The sequence below is a fragment of the Chamaea fasciata genome, unplaced genomic scaffold (assembly GCF_029207755.1).
Source record: "Chamaea fasciata isolate MVZ Bird 193981 ecotype frontalis unplaced genomic scaffold, bChaFas1.0.hap1 SCAF_5, whole genome shotgun sequence".
NCBI lineage: Eukaryota > Metazoa > Chordata > Aves > Passeriformes > Sylviidae > Chamaea > Chamaea fasciata.
Window position 1 is genome coordinate 51293713 of NW_027094090.1, and position 12354 is coordinate 51306066.

The 12354-nt window shown below is 39.6% G+C and overlaps 1 protein-coding gene across 1 annotated transcript in view; it reads left to right on the top strand.

The window, feature by feature from the left end:
- Positions 1-12354, top strand: part of ANO2 (anoctamin 2) — a 147384-nt gene that overhangs the window by 52398 nt on the left and 82632 nt on the right. The window contains exons 11-13 of the mRNA XM_066184629.1: positions 5278-5412; positions 7768-7928; positions 11831-11913. Of these exons, the coding sequence (XP_066040726.1) occupies positions 5278-5412; positions 7768-7928; positions 11831-11913 (379 nt within the window). The remainder of the gene's footprint in view (positions 1-5277; positions 5413-7767; positions 7929-11830; positions 11914-12354) is intronic.

Consider the following 12354-nt stretch of genomic DNA (forward strand, 5'->3'; position numbering starts at 1 on the left):
GAAAAGGGCTTGATTAAATGGCTCCGGTGGCACATTTCTTCATTCTATTTTCAGAGCAAAAGGGTCATGTTCTAAACGCTATTCAAAAACACACTTTTAATCACTCTCTACTGGACATTCTTGATTTTTATGCCTAGGGTACAAGGAAAAAAGGTGCTTTTACTCTGGACAAAGTCTCCTTTCTTTGTTTTCTGTATGGAGAACCAGGTGGTCTTTCTGAAGGGCATTTTCTTTCCTACCTCAAACTCAGATGCATTGCCATTTATCTGAGGTTCTCTAGTTATTTTTCCCCCCCTCTTAAAATTTTAATAAAAAAGGTTTTTCAGTCTCTTGGCACGTTGTTTTAAGGGGGATTGTCTTCTGCCAAGATCTTTTCTTAGCTTCCATGTTGCTTCATTTGGTGCACTCTCTGTATATCTGAATTTAGCACTGATATGTTCCTTCTTGAGACTGCCTGGATGGAATATGTGCTGTCAGGCACAACCATGGTGGAAATCTCCAAGATCTCTGGATGCACAGCAGCCTCAGTGCTGCTGCTGAGCAGTAATTCCACCCAGGTGTCCCAGATGGTTGTAATAAATACTTGAGTCTTGCCCTGAGAAAATTTTCAACTGAAGAAAGAATGGCAAACCCAGAAAAGTTTGTACATAGGCATCTCTACCCCGAGTGAAATCTTGGGGTGTTCAGCAATGTTCCTGATCGCCTTGTAGTGACTGGGGCTTTCCCTCTACTCCAACAGTCTTTCTGACAGAAGTCTGCAGTTTTTAGAGGGAAACTTCCAATGGTGGGAACTATTATCTCAGAACCAAAGGAAATATCTGTGTTCTGAACTTACCATGTTCTAGAAGTTGCTTCTCGCTTTCTAAGGGTAGTCACAGTTCTACCTGCAGCATAATTAGGTTTTCTTCTGGTTGCAAAATCCCTGAAAGAATAAACTCTGTTCCTGGGAACTGTTGCTGTGGGTCAGAGAGGGAATGTGCACCTGGACAGGGAAAGAAAGTTTTAAACTAGTATTGGCAGTAAAGATGTTCTGACATGAAACTAAACTGCTTGTCCTTCCCCCTAACAGCAGAAACACCAGAATTTCACCCCAAACTGTGCAAACAAGTTTATTTTGAAGGCATTAGTAGTATGTGTGACTTGAAATTAGTAGTATGTGGAATAAAATGGAAACATGAAGAGACAGCTGGCCTAGAGTGAGGTATGGAAATTTAAAAACTGAAGAGTTCTGTGCAGATTTCCCAGTTAGGTGACTCAGTGTCCACAGCTCCTTTTCCTCACTTTTTTATTTTTTTTCCTGAACGTCTCTGGAGTTCTTTCCAGTGTGTGTCACGCACCACACGCTTTATTCACATTCCAGGTACCCACACTTGTTTTTGCACAGTCAAAACTGAAGGGTTTTTTTCCTTCTCTTTTTCTCCCCCCTTCCCCAAATCTTAGTCTATTTATAAATTGCACAACTTGGCACGGGAGCACTGTGACCAATGTGCAAGCAGAGAATTTAATAATCAGTTATTCTTTTTGATGTTGGTTTTGCAACCAGACAGACCAAAGTGCATTGCAGATGTCTGGTTTAAGTGTTACATGGGCGAGGCAGAGGGAACCGAGTCAACATTTCTGCTGTGGCCTTCTCAACACTTCTAATTCTCGGAGAGAATACACTTTCTACAGGTGGTTGTTGCTGCTGCTGTTGGGAGTTTTTAATTCTGTTTCTGATAATCTGCTGGAAGAGCAACTCTTGTTCAGCTTGTTCAGGAATTCTGGGTAATTTGAGCAAGTCTTTCCTTAAAGACATGATTTTTGTTCATGAGAACTTAGTACTTGGTAGGTGGCTGTTTAACCTTTATAAAGTCTTCTAAAATGAAAGGCACAGAATTTTGTCTTATGATGTATCAACACACAGAACAAAAGCCTTGGGTGCTGCTCCTGATAGGAGCAGTGCACATTCTTTATCAAAGCCATTTGCCCTTTAGTTTGGGAATAACCCCTGCCTCAATGGAATATGTGTATATAAAGGGGCATTTTCCTAATGCAAAAATAAAGCCCACACAATGCCAGGGACACGCTTTTTTTGTGACATTCTGCAGTATCCATCAGCACACTTTGGAAAGGATTAGTCCTCAGCTTTGCCTGGATAAATGTGAGGCAGATGTGAATTAGCTACTGAGGTAGGGCAAGACACTGGTCTCAATTCTCTTCTTTTTCCATGCCAGCATAAATCATGGATAATTCCTGTAGGATAATAAAGTCAGACTGGTTTTATCCCAATGTAAATGAGAGAACATGCCAAGTTCTTGGTGTAAATATATAAAAACTTGTTAAAACACTTTTACTTGACTTATATCTTCCTCAACCCTTGAAGCACACATTTTTCCCCCCGCTGTTCATTCACTACTGAATCCAGCAGCAGCTACAGTAGATGTTTGTACAGGGGGTCACAGGTGTTTGCAGAGCCTTGACTCCTATTCAGAGGAACCAGAAAAGAGTTCTCGGGACGTGTCAAAGAAATGACATGTCTGTTTCCTGTGTTCTTCTGACTTGATAAACTCATATCTAAATTGTAATTATGTTTCCAAGGTCCGTCATTGCTTCTCCTTCGATTATTTTATTTTCAGGCATGTTGGTGTATTGTGCTTGGGCATAGCATCTTAATTATTTTCCTTTTTCAAAACAGTTAAGCCACAAAACACAGTACAGTTTTCTTCTTGGCAAATGCTTTTTTTCCTCACTGCCAGGACATTGTTGAGCTCTTCTCACTTTACTTTGGCATGGATACAAATAGCAACCCTCCACTTTATAGGTTACAGATCACACTTATCATTGAAAGGCTTAAAAATTTGAGGGGAAGCCTCTTGAGCCATAAACTTCAACTTCCCTGACCCTGATCAGCTACTCTTTAGTGCTGCTGGCATTTGAAATCTTTCTGTGCCAATGTATAGCCCTTTGTCCAAAGAACAGAGAGTTTTGGACAGCTTAAATAGTGGACAATTTTTTTGTGCCCTCTCTGACCTTATTGGAACACTTTACTAGCTGTGCCCATTGCCCATCTCTACAAATGAGGACACAGACATAATCAGAATAATCTTTTCCTGCTTTAATGTCAAATTTATGGTCTTCACTCCCCAGTCAGAAGGAAACTTGAGAGTAAATGGAGTTTCCCTCTATCCTGTGATGTTCCAACACCATTGCTACTGTTTGTTGACTCACACAGGAGGCTTGAAGAAAAGCTGTATGCCTTCTGGTTAGTTCTATATTTCAATGAAGTATTTCTTCTCTCACTTTGTATTAATAAAAAATGTATAAAAATGTGTGTATTAAACAAACTATATTAACAACATAGTATATTAACAAACAGGTATATTGAAAATATATATTTATTTTCAAATATGAAAATAAAGGAAAGCTTCTTCATATAATAACCTCCAAAATTACCTGACATGTGCCAGGTCTGAGGGCAATCCCAGAGTATATAGCTTGTCTTTGCAACACCAATATTTATATTTATAATTTCATAAACTATGCTATATCATATAATGCCATATTTACTTGTATTCTCTTCAAATCCATTTTCTCAAGGTGCTTCAAATCTTAAGTTATTGCCACTCAAACCACTCTGTGATGATTTCACTTGTGCTGTTTGATACTTCACACAGTTTGTGGCTTACGGTACCTTGCAACATCAGGGATAGGGGCTGTACTCTCTTCCTAGAAGATTCCTGAAATTTCCCATCTTCCTGCTGGCATCCACTCATACTGAAGAAAATGTTGCCTGTGTATTACCTCAAAATGCTTTTGTTTTGTTTTCCCCTTTAGGATTCTATGTATCCTTTCTAAAGCATAAGCAAGTTTGGTTAGACATGAGAAAATAGGGGCACTCATGGTAAGGCAAAACTGAAATAGGCAGGATTGCACTGCCAGTTTTTCATGGGAGAGCCTGGAAGTGCAGAGTTTGCTGCAGCTGTGATCGTGTGAGAACAACAGCAGGATCCGTAGTAATAAAAATGTCGCTTCCCTTATCCATTCCATCTGAGCTGGAAGTGACAGTGGAGGCTTGTCTTGTTGTCCCTTGGCTCTCTGCCATGGTTGCACTCCTGCCCTGTCTCTCCTGTGGCACGAGCAGTCTGGCCCTTAGACTCAAATTCTGGAGTAGAAAATTTTGGTTTGGGCCTCCAAAAATCTCATTTAAGCATTTTCAGTAGGAATGATTTAAATCTGGGGTGTTAAACTTGGATAAAACTTCCTTAAAGTAAGTGGGATCAAAAAAAATCTCAAACTGAGATTGTTCTCAATCTTCATGAGTAGGAAGTCTTGTCTTTCTTTTATTAGACATAATATCATGAATTTATTTTAATTTTTACTGCTATCAGTGTAAATGTCTCACTGACTCACACTCCATGTCATTCCCTGAGTGCTCTTTGTGTAGCTGCTTTCTGCCCAACACTGCTCCATCATCCTCTCTGGCTTATATAGTGTTTTTAACCTTGTTGTATTTTATCTATATTTTAATGAATTCTTGAGATCTATGAAGCTCTTTGGGTTTTGCAATATTTGTAATCACTCCTAACTGTACTTTGGAATTATCAACGAGGTTCATCCATGCTTAGTTTACTTCTTGCAGTGTGATTCATGAAGATGCTGAGCTGAGTTCTACCACTTATTTATCAACATCTGCAATGGGCTGTTTCTCAGGGCAGACACTGTTTTTTCTAACCAGCTGTCCAGGGGCTGTTAACCTGATAAAAATATTCTTTCTGAAAAGCCAGTGCTAAGTGTGCAAGTAAACTTTCCTCCTTTGGCAGCAGTTCCAGATTAGTCATATTTTAAGATATTAGAGGATGTTGTCAGTCTGGTCCCATAGATGTCCTTTCTATGACTCTCACTAACTGAATCCAGGAGTACGACAGAGGCAAAAATTAATGTCCTCCTTTGAGGAGCCAAGTATTTTCCAATGTTTCCTCCTATTTCATTGACTTCTTTTAAGAGATGCAGAGACCAGTCTTCTCTGAACAGATATTATGTATTGCAATGGTACCTGCTTAATTTCAGCACAGGAGAATGATTCAGGACTAACTTCTCAGAACAGAGAGAAGCCCAAACTGCCAAGTGCCTAAATCGGTCTCCTCACTTGTTTCTATTGTCTTCAAGATCCTCAGGGTTTTTATTCATGTATTTCACAATTCATATTTTAACTTTCTGGGACGGTTTAGTAGCTGTAAAACACATTTGAAAATTATACCCTTGACATGTGCTTTTTCTTCTTTTTTATCTCTTTTTCAGGAAGTATTTTGGAGAAAAGATAGGACTTTATTTTGCATGGCTGGGTTTATACACAGAATTCCTCATTCCATCTTCAGTAGTTGGCATTATTGTATTTCTATATGGATGTATAACCATTGAAAATGACATTCCAAGGTAAGCTTATCTGTGATCCATGATTTGTTACTTGAAAATTGTAAGACTACCTTTTCTTATTCATCTGTAGTGAGAATAACTGGTTTTAGCCTGTCTGAAGAGCAGTGCTGTGTCCTTACCAACCCTGAGAGCATTACAAACACAGAGGTATTGAACAGGTATTTGAAGGGCACACATTTATTTGATTGGTCAGTGTCTCACTGCCTGAAACAGAAATATGTAGTGAGTCCACTGTATTGAATTTGTTTTCTAAGATATTCATTTGCTTTTTATGGGTGCACATAGCTCACTGCTCAATCAGAAAGTCATTATGTAAAACTCACTGAAATTAATGCAAACACTGTCCACGACTATTGGAACACTTTATTCTCATTAAAATCGGACTATTTGTACAAGTAAGATGAACAGTAGTTACAAGACTTGGCGAATGTCAGCAAATCAAGGGATGTGATTCTGCCTTTCTGCCCCGCTCTGCTGAGACCCCCCTGCAGGGCTGCACCCAGCCCTGGGCCCAGCACGGGAAGGACAGGGAACTGCTGCAGCCAGGCCAGAGCAGGGACACCAAGGGCATCAGAGGGATGGAGCAGCTCTGCTGGGAGGAAAGGCTGAGAGAATTGGGATTGTTCAGCCTGGGGAAGAGAAGGCTTTGGGGTGACCTCATGGTCCCTTCCAGTGCCTGAAGGGAGCCCACAGGAAAGATGCAGAGAAACTCTTGACAAGGGCCTGGAGTGACAGGACAAGGGGAATGGCTTCACACTGACAGAGAGCAGGGTTAGATTGGATGTTAGGAAGAAATTGTTCCCTGTGAGGGTGGTCAGATCCTGACACAAGTTTCCCAGTGCAGCTGCCCCATCCCTGGCAGTGTTCCAGGCCAGGCTGGATGGGGCTCTGAGCAACCTGGGCTAGTGGAAGGAACCCATGGCAGGAGGGTTGGAACTGGATGATCTTTAAGGTCCCTTCCAACTCAACCTGTTCTATGATTCTATATTTGGTCTTCAGAGTATTCCCCTTCTAGACACAAAATAATGTTGAATTTTGTGTATCCTGAGGGGACTATACTACAAAAAAACATGCCAAAGTGACACTGTGATGTTAATGTCTGCTTCCCAGTGGGGGAAAAAAAAATTAATTCCTCTGTGTTATCAATGTCTGACTTCTGCTGGAGATAGGATACTGCAGTACTTGTATGCTGATCACACTCATGACAGTCCCTGAACTGACAGCTTTTAAAATCACTGCAGTAGGACAAAGTTAATAATAGGTAAATGATGGACAGCCCCACAGCTGAGGCAAGGTCTGTTTTCTTACCTTGATCTGAATAAATCTTGATGCTTGTTGGGGTGAAAGCCTGTGCTAACATTTAAACTGTGGCGAGATTTATGACTGAGGTGTATCTGCAGCTCCCTCTGCTGCCTTTTGAAATAGAGAATTACTCCAACAACATGAGGGGTAGAAACAGCTGCATGCTTTTCAAACCTTATAATATAAACATATTCATAATAGAGCTTGAATAGTCCTTTTTTTTTTTCATTTGAAGTCATGAGGAAAAACCTTTTTCAGGATGGTCCATATAGGAACAATCATAAACGCCATATGCCAGCTCTCATTGAAACAATGTGGCAGCTCTCAGCTCATGATCCTGGCAAGGACATTTGAGCTTTGCACTACTCAGTTCACCTAAGTGAGACTGTGCAGGTATGAAAGGCTTTCACATCCAAACCTTATGGAAAATACTGAAGGCATTCTCAGGCCTGACAAGTGATACTGATAATGTTTTTTTCAAAGATTTTTAGAAACTGAATGCATACATAGCAAATAAGAATGAGAATCAAAGTAACAACCTTCTAGTAAAGATCTTAAAATCTGTAAAAAATCTTTTCTCTCATATTTTTGTGCTACTATGTAAAAAAATGCATTTCGTATTAAAAAATGTATTTTGACAACATCACTGAATTTCTTTTGTGACCACTTCAGTCTTTCTTTTCAGGGATTTAAATCTAATCTGTATCAAATCATGTAACTGACTGCAGAGATGCAAAGTTTGGTTTTTTTAGTGTGGTTAACCTCAGTCTTCAGTGATGTTGTTTTCCTTAACTCACTAATACAGTGCAGTGATCAGTCTGGTTGAGTGTTGCATCATTTTCCTGTTGATAAGGTGCCTATAAGGATATAAAAAATTTCTATCCATGGCAATGAACCTTGGGGAAACACACAGCTCCTGATCTCTGCAAGTGCAGACCACGTATATTGCAGACAGCTTGTCATAGCTGTGATGTGCTGCTTGATATCACTACTGCATATCCCTAGTTTCTGAGCTGGAATACTCAGAGGAGCCTGTGCCCTTGTCTGTCACAGCAGAGAGATGTGTGACCAGCGCAATGCCTTTACCATGTGCCCGCTGTGTGACAAGTTCTGTGATTACTGGAACCTCAGCTCTGCCTGTGCCACCGCTCGAGCGAGTCACTTGTTTGACAACCCTGCCACGGTTTTCTTCTCAATCTTTATGGCTCTTTGGGGTGAGTATTGCTCTGCAAGTTAACTGTGCCATTTGATGTTTGGACTCATCACAGAATAACAAAGTGCTGTTTGATTAAATGTCATCTCTATGGCTTTTGGAAGCTGGCAATCCTCAGAAGGCCAGGGAGAGCTGTCTCTGCTCAGACTGGGGAAAGCAATTTCACTGTCAACAACAAGCTCTGAAATAAATGGAGTTGTGTAGTTCAGGGAAGAAAAGATGCTCTTTTCTCCTCTACTGCTGTTTTTAGAATCATAGACTCAACAAGTCTGGAAAAGACCTACAAGATCATCAAGTCCAGCCTTTGACTGATCTCCACCTTGTCAACTAAGCCAGAGCATTGAGTACCATGTTCAGTTGTTTATTAAACATCTCCAGGGATGGTGACTCCACCACCCCCCTGGACAGCCCCTTCCAATGCCAATAGGAAGAAATTAGTCCTGATGTCCAACCTGAACCTCCCCTGGCACATCTTGAGGCCATTTTCTCAACAGAGGAAATTGTGCCATTAATGGCACTTCTAAACTTTGCCATGTATTTGTTAATTTTTCTTCATTTTCCATCAACATGTCACACTCTTTTAACACCTTCTGCATTTGGGGCCAGAATGTATTTGTGGACTGGTAAGGTGCAGGCAGCTGAAAGGATCTAATTTAAGCACAGTCCTACTTCATTGTGGAACAACTCAGACACATAATTTTATCAAAACTTCATGGGATTCCAAGAGCAATGGGACTATTATCATTTTAATGATAATATATTTTAGAATATCCAATTTAAACAAACTTGCTTTTCCTTAATGGCAAATATCCCTGTCTCCATGAGGATATCAAAACAGTTTATAAACATGAATGAATACATTGTATTATTACTCTTATTGTTTCTGGCCTCACCTCTGCCCTGAAAAGTGTGTGTATTGTGCTTGCATGAATTATTGCTGGTCTTTTGCTTTCCTTTGCTCCAGAGCTTGTTTATTGTGAAAGTTAAATATGTTATTGCTACTGTAAAATGATTTTTTTATTTCCCTATTCATTGTTCCCAAAATGAAATTATCATCCTTAATATGAAACTGAGCAACTATGTTATTGTGTTATGACCATCCCTCAGCAGCCAGTGTGTTATTCTTTGCAAGCCTATTAAGATTTTACAGCTTGTTTTAGAAAGCACTGATTGGTGGGTTGGCATTGGGTGAGGACAGCAGAAGGTTTTTAAGGGACTTCCAGACAGAACACATCATGGAAGCAAGAAGCATTTATTTAGTTTAGTGTATTTTATTTAGTTCCTGGAAGCCCTAGAGCAAATGTTAGAGAATATGTGAGAATTATGACTGAGAAAAATAAAAAAGAGGATGAATTTATAGACTCTCAGAATAATTTATTTTACTACTTCAGATTACAGGGTAGACTGGCAGATTAATTGTCACCTGCTGCTGTGAAGCTTAAGATAAATAAAATATCATTTTCCTGGCAGAGAAACTTTACTGTAAACTGGCATCCATGCAAATGACAATTGCCACTGAACCTCATCCAGAACAATTGTATTTTGGTATCAGGAATGCAGTGTGCAACAGAAAATGTTGATATATCCTTGCACTAAGACAAATTAGTAGAATCTGTTATGGAACAGAACAGGACAAAAAGTTCCATATGCACTGCTTTTTAAAAAAGGCATGTAAGAATAACAAAATTCTTTCAGAGCTGTAGCCCTCCTCCAAAAAATGTTTCCCACAGATTAGAAAAGTCTGTTCTTGGGACCATGATAACTGAGCTTGTCAGTTCAAGAAAATGCAGCCGGCACACACAAAGAGCAGCAAAGTGAAATAATGGAGCCTTTACTAACTCTGCCCAGCTTGCCTATTAAGTATTAGATTACACCAAATTTTGCTGCCCTACTAGTAGAGGCTGTGTTGGTTATATCTAGAGCTCAATCTGTTGAATGGCAGAGCTCACTCACACACCTATTTCAGCTGTATATTTAAAAAAGGAAACTATGGTGATCTGGGCCACCTTCATTTCATGAGGGTGTTGGGCACAATAATTTTTTTTTTCTCTTGTCTTCTCCCATTCTTAGAAAGCAGAAGGCTTCCTATGGTTAATATCTCAAAAGAAATCATGCTTTTGGTAGCTGAACCTGATTCTTCATGAAGTGTCTTTGTGATTCCAGCAGTTCTGCTGCAGTTGTCCATATTCACAGTAATGCCTGGCTTGCTAGGCTTGATGTCACCGGTGTCCTGGTGCTGAATCTCAGTGTCAGATGCCTTTATTAGAAGTCTTACAGAATCACAGAATGGTTTGCGTTGGAAGGGACCTTAAGGCTCCTTCAGTTCCAACGCCCTGCCATGGGGCAGGGACTCCTCCTACCGGACCAGGTTGCTCAGAGCCCCATCCAGCCTGGCCTGGAACACTGCCAGGGATGGGGCAGTCATAACTTCTCTGGGAAACCTGTGGTAGCAACTGACCACCCTCACAGGGAAGAATTTCTTCCTAATACCCAATCCAAACCTGCTCTCTGTCAGTTTAGTTTTTCTGCTGGTGTAAGTCAGTGCAGACGTGCTGATTTCAGAACAGCTGCTGCATCAAGCCAAGTACGTTCTTACAGAGCTAAATGTGGAACTGAGCTTTCGTATAACAGGAAAGAATGGAATGAGTAATAGCACCCTATAAAATAACCAAATGTTTTTGTATTTAGGATATCTAAAAACCCTTGAGTTTTCAAACCATGCTAAATATAGCTTTTATATGTTCTCTCTTCTGTAAGGGAGGAACACAGATAGCAACTTAGTCGTTTAATGTCTGGATTTGCTTTCGGTGTGCGGCCAGTCCTGTCTTTAATGATACTTATTTCTTATATGATGGGATGATACCTGTGAAGAGAATATTTGCAGCTATCTGTTGGGATGGATTATGACTTGTAAGAGCCAGGTTATTTTCACAGAGTTCCCACTTTTCTCAGTGTTATCTGACAACGTAGATGCAGTCAAGGGAAGCTGATCTGATTCTCCACTCTTGTCTGTCTTATGGGGCTATCTACAAGATGTTCAAGTGATGTAAACACTGCTGTGATCTAACAGCACATCTATAGTGTTTTTATAATACCCTTTTCACCTACTGAAAGAGAGAGGTGAAGCATAAGAAAATGGAAAACCGTGCCCCCAGTTGTTTATAAGTATAGTTTTTATTGTTAGAATTTTGGTGTCTTTAGTTGACACGTACTAGTTTAGCATTGATATTGTTATCTGAAAATATGTGTCCACAACCCAAGATTTATAAGTGCTATTTCTAATAAGTCTGTAAGTTCATAAATTATGACGAACTAGGAAAAGGGCTATACTGAGGAAACAGCAATTATGAGAGGACAACCAGGAGAATGTAAATATGAGACAACAGTAAAATATCTGTTCCTTCTTATTAGTAAAAAAAGGAGAAGCAGAAGGCTGAATGAGGGGCAAAATCACCATGTACATGAAGGACAAAAGCATTTAACTACACCATTGTAATATATTTCAAAATATCTTTTTCTACATCTTGCTGGGGATCCTAGTTATTTCAGTAGTAGGCTAAACCTACCTCAGAATGCTTCATGGTGAATTAACAGAGATGATGTCTTCCATGGATATCTGCAGTTATGGTCTCAGTTACATTCCCTGACAAGAACTTAACAGTAGCTCTGGACAACCCATGTTCCATATTTCTGTATTTTATTTTAAAAATACAGTAATTATTGTTCCCATGCTTTGCTTGAATTCTTTCTTTAAAATTGGGCCTGAGGCTGTTTCTTAGTGTTTTATTTTAAAGGGTCTAGCATAATGGGATTCAAATACCAGTTGGAGCTTATGAATAAGACAAATGTTTGCCACAAGGCTTTGGATTTATTATTTTTAAAATGCTTTAATTTCTTTTAAAGCTACCATGTTCCTTGAACAATGGAAGCGTTTGCAGATGAGGTTGAGTTACTTCTGGGATCTAACTGGACTGGAAGAAGAAGAAGTAAGTTTCCTCTCTCTGCGCTAATTTACTGTGTTAATTATTTTATGGATGCATATTATATAAGTACTGATGTATAGATTTCTCACGAGTGATCTCCAGCCCAATGCAGTTTGTAGCTGTTTAGACAAAGGACTGTAACTGATAGAGTTTTGAGTATCAATGTTTGTTTAAGAAATCCTCACCTATATCTTACTGTTCAGCACTCTGAAGTTAATAATGAATGTTGAAAAGGATTATAAGGTAAAAGCAGATCATGTTTTGCTGAGATTGCCCATATGGCATTGTATAGTGTGTAGTAACTCAATGACACTGAATAAATACTTTGTCATGTTACTTCATTCTGTGTGACAAGAATTCTTTGTGATGATGACAGCCACAGATCACAGTACCATCAGCAATTTTTACATGCAGGGTGACATCTATGATGGCTTGGGTACATCA